General features: G+C 49.2%; 1 protein-coding gene across 1 annotated transcript in view; it reads right to left on the bottom strand.

Moving 5' to 3' along the window:
* DNAH1 (dynein axonemal heavy chain 1) overlaps positions 1–6,205 on the bottom strand; it is a 71,357-nt gene extending 65,152 nt beyond the window's left edge. The window contains exons 1-5 of the mRNA XM_074878839.1: positions 6,066–6,205; positions 5,415–5,487; positions 2,789–2,963; positions 2,133–2,289; positions 1,471–1,603 (exon numbers count right to left, since the gene is read on the bottom strand). Coding sequence (XP_074734940.1) covers positions 1,471–1,603; positions 2,133–2,289; positions 2,789–2,963; positions 5,415–5,487; positions 6,066–6,179 — 652 coding nt within the window. The 5' untranslated portion in view covers positions 6,180–6,205. The remainder of the gene's footprint in view (positions 1–1,470; positions 1,604–2,132; positions 2,290–2,788; positions 2,964–5,414; positions 5,488–6,065) is intronic.
* Between the last annotated feature and the right edge of the window lie 12,346 nt (positions 6,206–18,551).

Consider the following 18,551-nt stretch of genomic DNA (forward strand, 5'->3'; position numbering starts at 1 on the left):
AATCTCACATAATTTCTGCTGTGATCAACTAAATAATGAACTCAGGTTTTACAGTTTAGCATTTCCAACTGTTTGCACACACCAGAGACCTCCATTGTCCACCTCTTACCTCTGTGAGTTCCCTGTGGACCATCCTCCCAGTGCCTGCTTCAGGCATTCCCACTCACTCTTTGCAGTCACAGTCTCACATTTGGGTCTTGTATGCCCTGACATACTCTCTTTCAGCCCACACCTGGGGACTCCTCTGCAACCTGATTCCTTCACCCCTTGATCCACGACTCCTCATTACCCACTCTCTGGTGATCCCATTCTCCTTTCCCATGTGCGGCTCTAGCCTTGTGTCACCCTCCACACGAGTCTTCCTTCTTCTAATTGGGAGTGGGTGTAAAACCCTGTACCTTCTTCTCCAGTCTATTACTTCTCTGGGTCATTCCCAGGGCATCTAACTCTTAACTGTTTGAATCCTCTTAAATGCTGTGAGGTGCTAACTAGATATAGATATATATCTATATCAATGATATAATGTTTGGATCCTCTTAAATGCTGGGAGGTGTTACTCAGATATAGATATATATCGATATCTATATCGATATCAATATAGATACAGGTCAGGACAGCATTATACTGAAGTTGAGAACGGATGTTAACCACAGGTCCAAGCTATAGGAATCTGCAACAGTGCTGGCACTATACAGATGCCAGAGGTCTCACCTCCCCCAGGGTCTAAAGGGTCTGACTACTTGTGTGCAGAAGAGTCCCCTCAAGCTGGGGAGGTATAGCATTCCCCAAGCCAGCTTCAAGCAGAACTCGGCCATCAAGCGCTGGCTGCCCAGGGATCCACACAGCTTATGTTTTATGCTTAGGTTTTGCAGACAGCTAAGCCTCTAAAATTGCCTTGGAGCTGCAGTCAGCATGCATGACACTTCCTATGCATTAAAGCTAGTGCAGATGTGTTTATCTGAGCTGCAGCCACAACCGGACACCAGTACAGCTGAACCCAGTGATGCCTTCTCATTGGGAAGGCTCTGAGTGACAGGAAAACAACAGACATCACTTAATTTTCCCCAGATTTACTACTTGGATTTTCACTGCAGTCTGAACTTGACTTCTGATCCTGCACTCGCAGTGAAACCCAGGCAAAACATAATGTGTTCAAGCTAATTAACTAACCATGTTGATACCTACATATCAATAAAGCAAGATTTTGACTGTCCTGACTTCCAGGCACAGAAAGGAGGGCAAAAGGCAGAGGATACTTCTAAAAAAGTGGAAACGGTCAGTCCAGGGCAGGACTAACAGTCACTGAGATCCCTGATCTCTTGCTTCGTCTGCCTGAGCCTTGTCAGAGTGAGTTATTGTTTCTCTGCTATTCAGAGCTGCATTTGTCAGAATCTACATGCTCCCTTCTGCTGAATGGGCCTGTAATTGTTAGTGTTGCCTTGCTTGAGCAGTAACTCATTCAAGCTTTACCGTGTCCCAGTACATCATCTGTAGGTAAAAGTGCTTTTCCGGGCACTGGCTTTCTATCGTGGGAACCTGGCTCCAGTCCTAGCGAGATCCACTCTTCTGGAGTTCGACAGTCACACTCGTCGTTGTCAAATATCTAAAAAGCCAAGACATGAGTGAAATGAAGTCTTACTTCAGAGAGAAGAAAATACCCAATACAAAATTTCATTGGAGGAAAATTAACACGCCGTTCCTACATGGGCTACAAAAAGGGAAAACAGTCCAGGTACAAAAGCTGTGCTGATCTTTGATCAACAATCTTCTCCCAAACAGCAATATCTGTACCTCTAGCCCCTTCCTAGCAGAGACACCACCTGGAGAGGTCTCACAGGGTAATACTGCTGACTGCTGCATCCGGAAGGAAACATGAGACAACACCTTTTCTTTGGGCACACAAATGACAGTGAAGAGCACCCTCAAGGACTTTTAGTTCTGATGGAAGTTGTGGGCACCCTGAAGAAGATGCTCAGCATCTTGTAGAGATACTTCAGGGCCCAAACCTGCTTTAAAGCATTTCCTTGTTGTATGGCTTCTTGTATCAATGATGGCTAAGAGTCCTGCAATTCTCAGAGACATCTTGTGTTATAAGCAATGAGATAGATCACAAGTGCCAAACACACTCTTACCTTTAATGGGAGGTAGATGGGAAAGACAGGATCTTTCTTCTCCTCAATAGTTGGCATATTGTCAAGATCCTGGTGCCTTGGCATCAGCTGATTGGAGTCTATCCCCTTGCTGGCTAAGAGCTGAGCAATATCAGTGGTGAGATATAGCCGTCTTCTCCTGTTTTGAATGAGAGGGGAAAATAACCACTTAATGTGCCTAGAAGGGCTCCCATGCCTGTAACTCCACTTTTTGATCGTGCACCCCTATCCGTAAAAATGTTTTTGAGCACATACCACATACATGTATATTTCTTCATGTGTAGAATAGAATAGTTCAGTTGGAAGGGACCTACAAAGATCATCTAGTCCAATTTATGAACTATACACATGTACTACTGTACTAATATATTATGTACATTATAGAGCATATACAAAACTAGAAATTAAAAAAGGATGACAAAAAGACACTATTTTAAAAAAATACTTTCTTGCTGCATCCCAGTGAATTGTCTTGTGCACTCCCCACGATGTGCACACCCCACTTTGGAGACCCCTGCATTACAGGAAGTATTTTCCTAAAGATTTTTGACATGTCATGTCTTGAAAGAAAAAATCAACACCTTAATCTGCTGTGTCCATTCTGTAATAATGTCTCTAGCCACTTTCTGGTTACTTACCTCTCTACTTCAATCTTCCGAGAGCTTTGCCCTGGAAGCCCTTGGAAGGCAATCTGCACTTTGGGCTTAAATGATTGTGCTGGGAAATCTGACTTGACGAGGTTCTCAGTGGTTGGTCCAATCACTTGCTTATCCAGGACACTTCCGAAGTCCTCGGGCATCTTGAAGGTTGTGACTAAGAGACAAAGAGAAACACATGTCTGAAACCACCACTCTGCTTTACATTCACACACACAGGAGGACTGTGCTGTCTCCTGGGTTGTCTGCAGAAGTCACTTCACTAGATTTGTGACAGAAATCAAGCAGACATCAAATGGGAAACAGAAAGGAAGACCTTTTTTCCTCCTGCAAAATGTCATTACGGTTTCCCAGCATCAAAATGATGGCATAGAAGAAGCCTCCACTGAGAACCACTGTTATGCACCTTATTAGGAAGTAGAGCACTGACCTGACTCTAAGGATCTCTGTTCTGTTCCCAGCTTTGCTACAGACTCTCTACATGATCGTGGGCAAGTCACTGTCTCTAGTGCACAGCTTCCCTCACTCTCAGAAAGGGGTGGGATTCCCCTGCCTCCCTGGGGTGCTCCGAGACCACGAGTCAGTCATAGCTGGGAGGAACTCGGTCAAGACGGTGATAAAGGGCCTATGAATATTGCAGGAGAGAACAAGCTGCTCAGGTCATCTTTATGTGCTGAAGTCCCTATTCACACCTTGCTTGGGACAAACCTCTCCTCAGTTTTTGCTCAAGCAAACCTCCCACTCACATCAGCAGTGGTGTGAGAAAAAATTGAGTTAAACAGCTAACAGTCTCACAATTTGGCCAAATGTTTTCAATGGAAATTTGGACTAAGCAAAAAGTATACATTTCCAAGAACTGGCTGAAATTAAACCATGTCATTTACCCCATAAATAAACTAAACTGTTTATATTGCTAAACAAGCCACAAATAATAGAACAGCAGCAAACTGGGAATTTGAAGCTTAACCTAAATTAAGTAATTGCACGCAAGCTTTAAAAAGCGCTATTCCCTAGACAGTTAAGCATTAAGCTAAAAATAGATTTTAGTGGAGTGAGAGCTTTTCATTTGATGAACTTTCACACTTTACCAAGGAGAAACTTAAGGTTCTGGCTCATAAGCAGGTATTTTGGATGTCAAACTCTGGACCCAATCCTTCACCCTGCTCTGTGTGCTTGTGCTTGCATATTGGATGTGACCCCTTGATGTCAAAGCAATTGTGCAGAGCAGCCAATAATGCTGAAGCCAGACATGTTTCAGGATGATCAGGTACAGAAAGGGTCCTCTAAGAGGTGACTCCCTTGCCCTTCTTAGATGGCCCATGACACAACCACCGTAGCTATACATTGTCTGCCTAGGGACTAAAAGAAAGAGCCACTGAACTGGCTCTTCTCTCTTTACTCCCCTCTCTTAGGAAGGGTGCCTAGTCTGGAATAAATATGATCCTAAACATTTCCATTGTCCACACTAACATGCATGCTTACAATAATTTCAAGGAATCTCTAAAATGCAGAGGGATTACTACAGCTCCTTTAGCCTCATGCTTATCTCTTGCTTGGGGTCTTTACAGAATGGCCCTGATTTATATTTGTTGTCAGGGAGCACAGCTGTTCCAATTTTGTCACTTCATTGTTGCAAAATCCATGGCACCATCCATTATGGCACTTTGTGCACTATCAACTATTTATGTCAATACTTAGCGTTTCATTTGCATTTACATTTCCAGCTTGATAGCTTCTTCCCCCTTGAAGAAGCAGCAGATCATAAATAGAGACCTGTCTCCACTTGTTAGGGATGAGTCTAGCTTGTCAAGATTCACTTGAGGATGCAGTCATTTGTCCTCACTCATGAAAATAAATGTCACTTCTAAGCACAGGAAGGTGGTATATATAGTTACCATCTTTCTCTGAGACTAAAATCCTCTCACATGCACACTTTCTCCCCACCCGCTGCCAGCCTGTGATCCATATCCTCAGGAGTGCTCTAGGGGCCAGGAGAGTGCTGGCAAACCTTTCAACCATGCTCTGTTCCTATATTTGAGCATCCATGATACAACAAGCTCTTGCAAGCACGTGGGACCAGCAGCTCTGTATACACAAAGACCCCTTGCATCTAGGGAGAATAAGCTGCTCTGGGGTGCAGCTGGATGCAGAATGAATAAATGAGAGAAGACTGTGATTTTGGCTATGGGTACCTAGACCCTGAATACAGCTCTCATGGGCAGGTCCCATTTTCACAGGAAAGGGGCACTGCTGGCTAGATATACAATGATAACGCATGCACAGTCAGTGCTCTCCTGGCATATAGCCTGTGTCATCAAACTCCCATAGGCAGCGATGCAGTCTATGCTGAACCCTGGGGAGATACAGCCAGGAGAAAGGGGAGCATGGTTTTACCACCCAATCAGATCACTTTGCTCCACCTCTAAACGAAATGAACTTTTCATGGGGCATTCAAGCAGCTCAGCACCGTTCCTGGTACTGACAGGAGAATGAAAGCAGAGCACTACCCTAGAGTCATCAGCCTATTTCCTAGCATGCTCACTATAAGCAACCATAAGAGTCGTGGATCCATTTCCTGCCACGTCACATTTCCTCTCAGTAGATTTACCTTTAGGGGTGTGCTGCTCGAGGTCCGCCTGTCTTAGCAAAGCATGGTACATACGGGGGCCAGCACAAACATCCTGAAAGGCAGCATGTGAGGGAAGTGTCAGAGATAACAAAGCACAGCTGTAGCACAGTGGGAGGGTGGGTTATAGGGGTCAAAAGAGAGAGTGAGGCTGTAAGACCAACGTTACTAGAGCTTTAGGGACAACAGATACTGTGAGTATTGGTCAGAAAAGGCTCAAAGAGGCACAAATACCTGGAAACTTCAGCCCAATGCACAGAGAGGCAGAGGATTCGTCAGCAGACTGCAGCCTGATGTCAGCTTAAGATTTGGGGCTGATTAGGCAGACAGTCATTAGGGTTTTGCTTCCAAATATCATCTGCAGTCACAAGGACAAGCCCTGCCATGCTGGCATCCTAAACCTGGGCAACATCATGACAGTGACAGCACTGGCTACTGAGGAAGGCAGCACAACTATGATCAGGAAGAGCCTTATGGCTTCACTTTGTAAGGGTCAAGGTCTTGCACAAAGGTCTCTGACCAAAATAGAGGGCTAGGACCTGGGGTGAAAGCTATATTTCTCCATACCAGGTGTACCATAGGTCTTTCCATTTCAGAAGGACAGTGGTAGAAAGACAATTGCTCTGCACTTACCCCCGAGATGTTGGAGGCTCCTGGAGTGAGGACATCAGCATAAAATGCCTTTTGTCTAAAGGCCGAATATTTATTTGGCCCCTGCTTGCAGCTATCAGGAAGCAACAAACTCATTCCTGGACTGCAGTCCCAGCATGAAGCCTCATTGCTGGTATCAGGAGGTTTGGGGCTCCTACCCAAAGAATTTGTGAAATCCTTCTTTACTTTATCCATCTTCTTAGGAGAACAATGCTGCGATGCAACCCTGGGCTTGCTAGAGTGGCAAGACATTAAGCGTGTTAAACACTGTATCTTTGGCACTTCTCCACACCCTCCCACTGCGCTGGATATCGTTGGCTTGCTAAGAAGATGAGTGGGTAACAAGGTAGGTTCGACCCCCTGCTTCGGTACCAAGCTCTGCCTTCATGACCTGGGGGGCATCGGTCTCACGTGGCTGACTCGATGGCTCACAAACCCTGGGGAAAAAGAGTGCTTTATTATTCCAAATGGGTTTTGGAGGGGGAAAACCAGCAATATACGCATGAAAAGCTGCTTTCCTGAAGCAGCAGGGGCTTCCCGGATCTGTGGCAGCATTCAAAGGGCTGCCAAGAGAATTTGAGTAAACTGGGACTACAACAGAAGTGCTACTTTTGCTGTACCCAAAACCTTGTCACACTTGACTCCAGGAGGAGTAGGCTACAGCCTAGATACCAACACAGCTACTCCCAGGTGTAAAGTCTGATTATTTCATTTAAATAATTCAGGAGAGATGTTTGAGCATTGCCTAACGAATATTAAAATATAGCCAGAAGCTCCCCTCTCTCTCCTCCTGCAGGGGATATTTTTGCTGGTGATCTCAGCTCACAGATAATTTCAACTCTTCCACCTTGGGAGATGCAAGTCCAGGAAAATATCGCAGCTGTACAGATTTACTTTATAAAAACCTTCACACACTGAGAGATACTAATTAAGAGCAGCCCTCGGACTTCTGGCATGATGATAATGCAACCCTTGATTTTAGGCTTGTCTAAACACAGAGATGACTACTGTAACTAATTAGTACACCTAAAGTGACACAAGCCCCTCCAGCCTGCACACACATACGCCGATGTAATGATGTACACATACCCGCATAGCTTATTCCTATAAATTATGACTCAAAGCTCTCCATGATGTCTCTCAAGGCTACTCCGAGCGCAATATGGCTTATTCATTGATTCCTGCTCAGGGCTAGACCCAGACTCCTCATCCAGCCCTACCTGACTAATGGTTTGTGTCTTGCACCCTTGTTAGGACCCACACGTCTGCCTCGCTTATTTCTGGAGGCCAAGCCTCTGCAACAAGCTGCTACGCAGGAGTCTCCCAGCTTGACACAGCTAAGCACTAGAAAGACCTTGCCTGGTCTTGCAGGCCACAGCTGGCGCGGTACCTGTCCGGAGTCTCATCCTGATGTGGAGACGACAACACAGTGTCCCTTCCTGCCATGCCCTCTCTGCTCTGCTCTTGAATGGAGTGAAAACTCTGCCCATCCTATACTCTTGAACAGAGAGGGCAATTTTTTCTAAATTTCACCTTGCTGCCTGTCTGCAAGAATGAATCAGGTACACACAGCAGAGAAAGCATTACATGCATGCTGGAGATAAGAGGGGATAACTGTGCTGGTTTATGACTGCAGATTCAAGCCATTCCACAATTTTGAGAGGTTGAATCCAAAAAGAAATCAGATAATAAATCAAGGTTACCATGATGCGAATCCTTTAAGTGAAACAGAGTAAACGAATAGATTGGAGAGACCTAGGAGACGAGATCAATAATACCCCCTCCCTGCCTTCAAGCTAGAAAATCTCAAATCTTTCTCCTCTCAGCTTCTCTTTGGCATGGTAACTGGAACCTCATACCCTGAAGAATGAATTTTCCATGGAGGATTTTGTTTTTATTAGCTATTTTATGCTCTGGCCATATCTATTTTAGCAGCCCAGCAGGACTGATTGGTATCAGCCAAGATCCAAGGATTCCTGATGAATCACTGCTGGACTCTTTCATGCCTGCTGCACTGGCACAGAGAATAGCAGCAAGGTGGAACGACCCTGCGGTGGTTCTCCTGATATGTCACCTGAGCATCCTCTTTCTGGGAGCAGGGGCAGGGTGGTGACGTGACTTGCTGTACTTTTACCTCTTAGGACCAGAATCCTAAACCCATCCAATTTAAAAAAAATCTAACTCCAGGATGTGAGGTTCACCTGATCCTTTAGCAGGGTGAGCGACTGAGCCCACTCCCAATTTAGCAGGACTGGCAATCTCTGCCTAGAACCAAAATAATGTGGCTGCTGCTGCTGATGGCTGAGTTCCCATGATGGGGGAGGTGTGTACCAAGCCTGCCCACAGCAGGCCTAATTCTTCACTGCTTTGCTCCCTGTGTACTCACTCACACCTCCATAAAGTCCTTTCTGAGCTCTTATCTCAAAATAAAACAAACCCCTACTCAGTGTCCAGCTCAAAAACATCCATCTGTCATGCTCTCCCAGCTGCACAGAGGGAAGGTCTGGTGTTTGTAACTGCAAAAATCCTCCACACATCACCTAAAATAAAGAACAAACCCAGGCCTCCAAAGTTTTCCCAGCAGTTCCCCAGACAGATGAGTAAAACAGCTGAAGCTGATCTAGAGATGGGAAAACTGCTAAGCACAAAGGGACCTAATCTCCTGCCACCCCAGCTGCTGGGATGTGGCCAGGGGTTCCAGCAAGGAGGTTTCCCAGAGCATGGTGGGGATCTCGCTCCAGTGCCAGCCTCCAGCTAGTGGGTGGTTTGGTGTTCTCATCCAACTCTCAGGAACAGGTCTCCAGGTTGGTTTAAGAGATGAGAGGACCTCTTTCTTTTATTCAGCCTAGCTGCTGAGCCAAGGGGTTTACTTCAGAGCAGTTCACTCTTCCCCAGCCTCCAACTCCGTCAATGGCACCTTCCGCCTTCCCACTTCCCCCAGAATGATGAGCAACATGCAGACCCCAGGGCTGTCCTCCCCACCCTCCATCCGCGGGTGACCCCAGACCCTCATCCCTGCGCAGCAGAGCTTGGCGGGGATTGCCGAGGCTGTTGCTGCTTGGGGAAGGGAACACCCATCTTGCAGCGAGCACGCAACAACAGCCTGAACTTCCAGCCAGCTCTGCTAGAGCATCTGCCAATGGTGTGAAATAGCCCACACTGGAGGGTTTCTTGGTTGCCTGAGGGATCGGGAAGAAAAGCAGCGAAACTGCCCAGAGCCCTGTTAGTGTCACACTGGCTGCTGCGGCTGCAGGCAGGAGGCCGGCTGCATGCCATGTTCGCAGCCTTCAGTCCCTTCTTACTAGGAGCACTTTCCTCAGGGCTGGAGCTTCCCTTCAACAAGGAGAGGTTCAAAGGTGGAGGGAAAAGGAGTTTAGCTCATTGCAAGTAGATGAGATGTCTTCCTGAAAGCAGATCCTCTGCCCACCTCAATAACCCTTCACTCCCCACTGCCCCTGCACATCTGGGAGCATCTCCCCACGCTTCAACAGCAAACATCTGCCTGGCACCAAGCCATCCCAGCTTTGGCTATAACAAGCTTTGAAAATCTTTTTGTGACCACCAAAACACCTATCTCTCCAGCAGTTCAATCATGCTCTCTCACACCTGAAAAGCATCTTTCCTAGATATACCAGGTACGTCGTACTATGCTAAACTGAACTATTCAAACTGAGAGCATATTCTAATGGCACTGCTGACACAACATTAGCTACAGCATCTGTGTGTCATCATGGCAAAACTATAATTACAATTTCTTGGTAAATCCAGGCTTTACATATCCAAGAAGTCAAACTCCCACGTGTCTTGCTCAATGTCTGCTCGTGCTCTTTGATCTGTTGCCTCTACTTCGATTCCTTGATCCAAAGCTTTCACAAAATAGACTCTTTTCTTTCAAATAAGGTTCAAAATGGCTAAATATTGAAACAGAAAAAGAGAAAAGTACTTCTAAAATAATCTAACCCCTAAGCAAAACCACAGATTGAAATCTAGTAGTCATTTATCTGCAATCTATTTATCTGCAGATAGCCAGAGCCCCTACTACTATACCATCCAGATACCAACATATAGAAATTCCTTCTTCCTATAATTTAAGCCATATAATATAAGCTCAGACAAGGTGATGCGCTCTCAACAAACTGCTTTAAACATTATCCTCTACTTCAAATCTCTTCTACTTTAAAAAGGGAGTTGAAAGTAATTTCGAGTTTTATAGCAGCCCATTCCCTCCAACAATTTGCGCGGTTTTAAAATTGATTTTCCTCCGGGTTTTTAAATGCATTCCTTTCTCCATGGGAGAACGCCACGCAACCACCACTAGAACCTGAGGACGCAGGGGGGGAACAGCAAGACTGATGGCGAACGGCACTGCTCATTACACAGAGTGCCTTAACGACAAGGTTACACCACGCATTTTAAGGTTATAGCCGTGGTGGGTGTTACAAGACACCACACAAAGTATTTAGACCATGACTCCAACAATGTTTGTTTCGTTTATGAAGCACAACAGCCTCCACAGCTACCGGGGTGCAGGAGAAGCAACCCAAGGGCAGCAACTAATTGTGCTAATTGTGAAGCTGGGGCAGAGCGAGGCACCCTGAGGGCAGGGGAAGCAGCTCCCATGCCCCCCACTTTGCACCAGCGGTGGGGGGACACCCCACCTCTGATGCTCTGAGGAATCCAAACCCTGCCCGACATTTCCAGTGTCTCGAAAAACACCAGGGGAGCTCCCTCATCACCCACACCTGCGTGTCCGCCCCCCCGCCCGTCCCCGCGGCCCTCCGTCCGCCCGCAGCTGTCCGCCCGGCCCAGGCCTCCTTCCCCCCCGCCCCGCTAGGCCCGGCCCGGCGGGGCCCCGTTCCAGCCCCCCAAGCCCCTCCTCGGACCCCGCGGCCCCGGGCCCACTCCCGGCGGAGGGCGCGGCGGCGCTGCCCGGGTCGGGGGGTGGCGGCCCGCCGGCTGGACCCCGGCCTGGCCCCTCCCGGCGGGCGGTACGCACCGGCCGGCCCGCGGCGCCCGGGCTGCAGCCGCCCGTCGCCGGCCTCGTTGCTACGGGAGGAGGAGGGGCGGTTGGGCTGGGCCGGAGGAGGCGCCGGGCAGCGCGGGCCGGGCAGCGGCACGCCCCGGGCGAGAGGGGAGCTTCCTCGGGCGGCCTGCGGCGGCGCGGGGCCGCCATGGAGTCCCCGTTGCCCTCGCAGAGCCCCTGCCACAGAGCTCCCACTGCCCCCGCGAGCCCCCGCCATTGTACCCACTGCCCCCCGGAGCCCCCACCACAGACCTTCCACTGCCCCCCCGAGCCCCCGCCATTGTACCCACTGCCCCCCGGAGCCCCCACCACAGACCTTCCACTGCCCCCCCGAGCCCCCGCCATTTTACCCACTGCCCCCCCGGAGCCCCCGCCACAGAGCTTCCACTGCCACCTCAGAGTCCCCACCACAGGGACACCACAAAGCTCCCCGTGCCACCTGAGAGCCACCCCCACTGAGCGTCCTCAGAGCCCCCACTGCCACCTCAGAGCCACCACAGCCATCACCGAGCCACCACTATAAGCACAGGGCCACCCCAGAGCTGCCACAGGACTGCCACAGAGCCACTGCTGCCATAGAGCCACCACAGAACTGCCACCAGAGGCCACAGCTGCTGCTGCAGAGCCACTGCCACCAAGCCACCGCCACCACGGAGCCACCAACAGCACTTCCCTTCCAGGTCTGCCAGCACCAGGGTGCAGGTACTCGGCCATCCCACCGAGGAGCTGGCCTCCACCGAGGAGTGCCTCTGGGGACAGTCCCTGGTCCCCACATAAAGGAGGCGAAGGGCTGGGTGCCAGCTCCTCCAGTGCCACCATCCATGCCAGCTGGCTGCCAACCCCACCAGCAGCTGTCCAGGAAGGTCCAGCAGATCCCACCTTCATCCCAGCCCCAAAACCATTGGTAGGCAGACAGGTTGTGTGATGGAGAGCTGCGCGATGGCTTCTCTACACCCAAGCTTAAGTACCCATGGAAGTCTTGAGTGGTCACACCTAGGGGGTCATGTCAGGTGGGGACGGATGACTTACTACCAGGTGCTACGATCCTGGAGAACACATCATGCCCTGTAGAGGGAAAGGTGGCACTGGGTCCTGTTGGGAGGGTCCTATCAAGCTGGTCCCTCAGGGAGGGGATGGTGGGGAAGGGATGAGCAGTGCCAGCCCTGTGGGGGAGAGGGGAACAACAGGTTTGGATTATTTTGGGGGAGAGGGAGGAGGTGGAAGAAGCAGAGAGCAAAGGATTTAAAGAGAAAAAAAAGCTGTAAAAGAGATGTAGTGTGAGGGAGGGCAAAGGGCAGAGGAGGAGGAGAGGATGAAGCAGAAGACCAGAGCGGAGGCTCCTGCAGGAGGGAGCTGTGGGAGGTGGATGGGCAGGGGCTGCTTCATAGCCCCTTTGACCCCCCATGCCTTCTGTCCCTGTCCAGGCAGGCAGGGAGCTGAGGGCAAGTCCTGCTGCTCTGCAGCTCTGCACCCGGGAAAAGTACAGCCCTAGAAAGCACAACCGGTGGAGCAGGGCATCCTGAGCACAAAACAGCCGGCAGGCTGGCCCAAGGGACATTTGCCTGGCCTTGCATGGGGGCAGAGGGTCAGGCAGGGTGGCACCCGGGTGGGGGGGCATGCCACGGGGAGGCAGCAGAGCCCAGGCGATGAGCACCAGCTCCTCTCCTTGCCTGAGCACCCACCCTGGCACCGGCTCCAGCAGCCAGGTTGGGTGCAAAGGGCCTGGAAGTCAAGGGTGGAAGAGGCACTTGTGCCATCCAAAAATTTGCAAGCCAGGGGATGTGAGGTTTGGGCAGAGAGAGGTGGAGGCTGTGGCAGGCAGAGCCTCAGGGAAGAAACACAAGCTTCTCCAGATAAGAAAGCTCCCTCCCAGCAATGCTCAGCTCCTGCCAAAGTGTTCTCCGGATCAGCCCCACGCAGCAGGGAGATCTCTGTGTGGAGTCGCACCCCACGCCAGACTGCCCTTGGCCCTGCTCAAAGCAGCAGCTGCTGGAGAAACTCCCGGGTGTAGGTTCTCTGTCACACTGCCAGCCTCGTTGCTTTATTTAAGAAAGGAGCGCGTGCTGGCTTGCCTCGATTAGGTTTGATATAATTACAGCTCTTGCTGGAGTTCCCTGGAGTCGCATCCCAGATGGTTCCTCTGTCCGAGAAGGAATGATGGTGGAGCCCCTTCACCCTTCACATGGGAAAAATATCCATTCCTTTCATGCCAGCTTCATCTCCCTTGCAGCAGGCTGGGATTCACAGCGGGTCTTGCTGTCCCTGTGACTGGCCATGCTTCATTTTTGACCGGGCTTTCAAAGTTCCACACAAAATGCTTCAGTGAGTCAGGACATGAAAGCTGAGTTGTCTCGACTGGCTGGGTCTTCACAAACCTACTGGGCCAGAACAGAAAGCAGACAGGTGTGCTCTCCCTCCATGTGCTGCTATGACCGATTCATTTCCTGACCTGCCTTCAGAAGGGCCTTCTGGTTCCCCAGAGACTTGCTCCCAGGGATTGCAGCAGGGTGCACCAACACCATGTCCTGGGTGCTCCTTTAGCCTAGGATGGCCAGGCAGGGGAGCATGAGACCTAATCACTTGCAAAAGGCAGGTTCAAAGTGGCTGTGGCAGCAGTTGGCACAGCTGAGCATCTTTGTGTTTTCTCCTTCTTGTATCAGTCCTAACGAGATGCTGTCCCCAGCTGGGCTGGTACAAAAGGTTTAGCATCATCTTTCTTCCAATAGTTCTTCTTCCTGCTCTTTTTCTGCCATGGGCTCTTTTGAGACCACAGATCCACCCGTACTTACAGGTGATGCTGAGTTCCCAAGAACATGGTTCTCCAAGAAGCGGTTCCCTGCTGAGACAGTCTGATCAGTGACTTACCCAGGATTTTCCCCAGTGCAAGGCTGTTTTTGGAGAAGGAAAGCACTGCTCTCCCTGTCCAGCCAGCCAGACCACTGGCATGGTGAAAGCATGAGCCCGGATTAGCAGAGTCTGGACCCACAGTGAGGGAGAGAGCTCTCATCTCACCCAGTTACAAGACATAAGAATCAAACCAGATTCAATAGGTGTTAAGATGTGAGCTGGCACTGGGATGGGGAAATACGTGAAATGTGCTAATGGTTCTTTCTCTTTCAGGCTCTTTTCTGGATGAAGAGCCAAATTTCTCTCTTGTATGGTCTATAAGCTGTTGGAGCCACCTTTCCTCCCCTTGACTTTCACTCCTTTGGCCTTCATGCATCTATCACAAACCAATCGCTCAGAAAACACCATTGCCGGGACAGCATATCACACCAAAGCTCGCTTCTGCAGAGAACGGCCTTCCTCTAGTTATGGGAGGAATAATAAAATATCAAAAATCCCAACTTCTGTGGACCTCAGAGATGATGCACTGGTTGTTTTGTTTCATCACTTATGTGGGTGGCAGGCCCCTTCAGATTTAGCAGTGTTTCCATACCCACCCCACACACATTTTGCTGAAGGTGTAAATGATCCTCAAAGCACAAGGCCACTGGAGAATAAGGCCCTAGATTTCTCTGTCTCCACACCTACATGTGTTCCCACACACAAGATACAGCATTAATCTAGAGTAAAACACCACATGTTGACAATGCTAACAGTACATTTGACAGAAACTCCTTAGACTGAACCCCAAAATGCAAACCCACAAAAAAGTCATAAAGCCGGGAGAGTCAGGACAAGGTCTAGTTTCATGTTGCCTGCACCCTTCTCCTTAAGATGCAGATTGATTCTGGGATGGCGGTATCAAGCCATATTCACCTTATATTCCTGATACTTTCAACAGCTCTCTCAGTGCAAGGCTGTTACCTCGAATTCAGGCAATCTGGGGCTGGAGGAGCAGTTTGTAGCAGCCAGCTGCAAGTTCTGTGCTTTCTAACCACAGTTTTCACTGCAGCCTCAAAAAATGAATGAGACTTTGACCCTAATAGAGTGGCATTTATGTTGGTTGTCCCTCATCTCCGCCACCATGCCACAGCAAATCATCTCTCCGGGGTGTGTTCTTTCACATTTGGGATCACACCATGAACCCAGCCAGAAGGAATTTGCAGGCAGAGGTCGCTTCACCGAGGAAGGTGAGCAGAAGGCATGGGGCTGGCCAGAAGTAGGAAGATGACAGTGAGGATTACCAGGGCCAAGCTGGAGCAGGCAGGGAGTGGTGGTGATGGAGGATCTAAGCAAGTCTCAATGATGAGGTCTCAGCAATGGTGGGCAGAGAAGCATGCAGTAGGCATTTTTTATGCAACTGGTTCAGCTGAATTGGCCAGAACTGTCTCAAATGCAACGCTGCCATCTTCTCCATGGGGCTGCAGGTAGAAAGAGCCTGTCAGCCAACAGTGAACTGGGAGATTTTTCCAAGAAGAACCTATATGTACTTTACAGGGACCCTGATTTCAAAGATGGTTAGTGGCAGAGGTGCTCCTGAGTATCCCACCCTCTGGCTCCCAAATCCCCTGGGGTTAGACCCTTAAAATTCTCAGAAGCCCCAGTCAGATAAATGGCCAGATTTCATGCAGCCTGAGATGACATGCTGACAGGTCATTTGTCAGGACATGCACGGGAGGCTTGGAGCTTTGTAGCTCCCCCAGCAAATATGGTACAGTCACTTCCCCATCTTCCTAGGTGAAAGCAGCAAAATGGATCTATCAGTCTAACCATTGGCTCCCAGGAGCTTACAGGTAGGTGGCTGTAGCTTTGCTTTTGCTGAGAGGGGGCTGTTGACAGCTGGGACACGAGTCATCCCAGGTAAAAGTACCAGAGTCTGCCTCATGAGGAAGCCAATATGCCCAGTCTGTACTGGGAAGGATGTAGCCTGAGAGGTGACATTTCCTGGCACTCTTCAGAAATTTCAGAGATTCACATATAAACACTCTTCAAGCATGCAAAACACAGCACTCGGGAGGCTATAGATAGAGCCTGCTCTCTTCTAGGAAATTTATCACCCGCCCCCAGTGAAAATGATCCTAAAAGAACTGCAAGCCATTTCTGAAGAGCTACTAGCAGTCTTACAACTCAGGCATTCCCAGACAACATACAGGGATTGAGGTCCTCAGCCAAATCATTTTGAATGCTCAAGAAAGTTCAGGGGGACACTTTTTTTTAATAGGATCGGGAGAAATTACTTGCCCACTTTTAGAAAGGCTGGAATTTTTCTGTGAAGCATCCAGAAGAACATCAAGCTTTTCATGAGAGAGACGGAGACACCTTGGCTCCCTAATATAGGGCACTTGCTGGGAGGTGCTGGGGACTCTGGTTCAGATCTGTGGTCTGGACCAGACACATCAGGCTCAATGTTATATCTCCTCTCAGCAGGTAAGCATCGAAATCTTCTGGTTTTGAGCAAAAATTTCATCCTTTGCTGACAAACAGTAACATATTCGTGCGAAAAGCCTTTCTTTCAACCAACTGGCATTTGATCAAGGAATCTCCAACCCGTTTAGATTTTTTCCACTAAAAACCATGTGCCAAAAGCTAAGATAGATCTTCACCTGAACACCACCATTTCAGAAGCTGTACAGAGCAGGGCCTGAGCCGATGGGCTGAACAGAGCAACAAAATCAATGCATTTCTTTGCACCAGGCCTTGGAAGAAGTGTAACACCATCAGAAGCAGAGGTTCAAGCAAGCCAACATGTCAGAGCAGTGTCTCTCCACATAAGCGGACAACCCAACATTTTTGGATTTAGAATGGCTTCAAAACATACCTTCTTGACACTCTTCATGAGTTGATTTATTGTACCAGGTGCCAGCCCGACTTCCTGCCATCAGTAACACAGCGCTGCCAATATCTGAGCATTCATATCATTTCTCTGGCTGATTCATCTACTCTTGAAGTACCTTCTCACTTAGCAGTGAAAATTCCCCGAAAAGAGCTCAAACACAAAGAAACCATTAAAAAGTATTGGTGGTGCAGAGCAGGATGACATTTATGGGGATCTCAGTGGGGAGGAGATTCCTGAAGCTTAAGACTGAACTTCTCCCGCCGAAAGGAAGGGTCACCCGATTAGTGAGTGCCGAATCTTTTGCCTCGGTGCTGGGAGCAGAGCTCAGAGTAGGCAAAATCCGAAGGAAGCCATGGTGGTGGCATTGCTTGAGAGAGACGTAACTGGGAGAAACTGGGCAATCAAGTCGGAAGAATTATAGCTTCCAAGTGTGTATCGTCATCCTGCTAATTCCCAGCTCTCCCCCTTCTCCCTCCTCTGCTGACGCTCCAGTCCCCACTTCAATACCTGCCAGGTCCTTTTAGAGAGCTGACATTTCCATTCCTGACATTTTCTGCAGCTCCATCTGGGAATTAATGGCCGGATATTAGCAGCAATGGGGCCGTTTATCATAATTAGTCTCATGAAGCTACTAAGCATCCAACTATTTTTCATCAGCGCCGAGGAAATAAACTGCAAAATCCAGTAGACGAGACGGACGATTTATTTATTGATTGATTTATTTTGGTCTGTCAGGATGCGGCTTTAAAGTTTGCCGAGATGAGCAATGCTTCTCAGAGGCAATGACGACAGTAGGACTGGCTTGTCTTGGGTGCACAAGCTGCAGAGAAGGGGCCCCAAAGCCCCCTGAGACACGGAGGAGGCATTTGTTATCCTACATCTGCTCTAGCCTCCTGCTGAAATAAAATTACAAGTTGCGACAGGTTGAGCCCTGGCTGGACAAGCTCAGGAAGAAACAGCCACTAGCCACATGAAGGCAGAATGAATGAAAGCCATCTCCAGGCACGCCTTTTCCTCCCCATCAGGAAAGCAAATCAAGGGTTTGGGTTTTTTTTTACCCTACAGGAGGTGGTACGTGGACCAGCAGGTCCAGTACTGTCATTTGGCTGGGTGTGCCAGGTCGTCCGTGGACCTTAATGCTGAAAGGAGGATGCTGCAGACAGCACACATGTGTCTGTCACCTTCCAGAAGTGCCTGGGAATGGATAAAGTTGTTTTCTTACCTGTTGTCCCACTTGGAGCAGAGTGAAGTACTAGCTTATTGTTTGTCTTCCCCAAAAGATCAGCAGGAAAGGGCGGGGAGGCAAAGTCTCGTGCACAAGAAAGATCAGACTGGGTCCCCTGCGAGGAGGGGAAGGCCCCTTGAAAAGGCTGGGCTTCACCATCAGCCACCTTCTCTGGCAGAGACAAGGTCCACCCTGTAGTAGCTAATGCTTGCTGTGCTCTCAATCTTACTTTTTTGGGGCCAGTGCAATACACTGTCTGTGTTTCTGTGATCTTGAGTACTCAGGGAACATGCCAGAGCCTGCACTCCTCTCTGGGGATAGCTGATCACTGAGCTGCTGAGATCCACCAGATGTTGTTATCCATCCTGATGGCTACTGCTCTCGGCAAGGAGCTTGTACTGATTTCAGTAGCTCTTCTACCATCTTGCAAGTTCTGATGACCACCTCACAAGTATTGAATGGGAGGAGACAGGACACCCCTGCTAGGGCCAGCTGGCT

This window comes from Strix uralensis, chromosome 10 (assembly GCF_047716275.1).
Source record: "Strix uralensis isolate ZFMK-TIS-50842 chromosome 10, bStrUra1, whole genome shotgun sequence".
In the NCBI taxonomy this organism is placed as follows: domain Eukaryota; kingdom Metazoa; phylum Chordata; class Aves; order Strigiformes; family Strigidae; genus Strix; species Strix uralensis.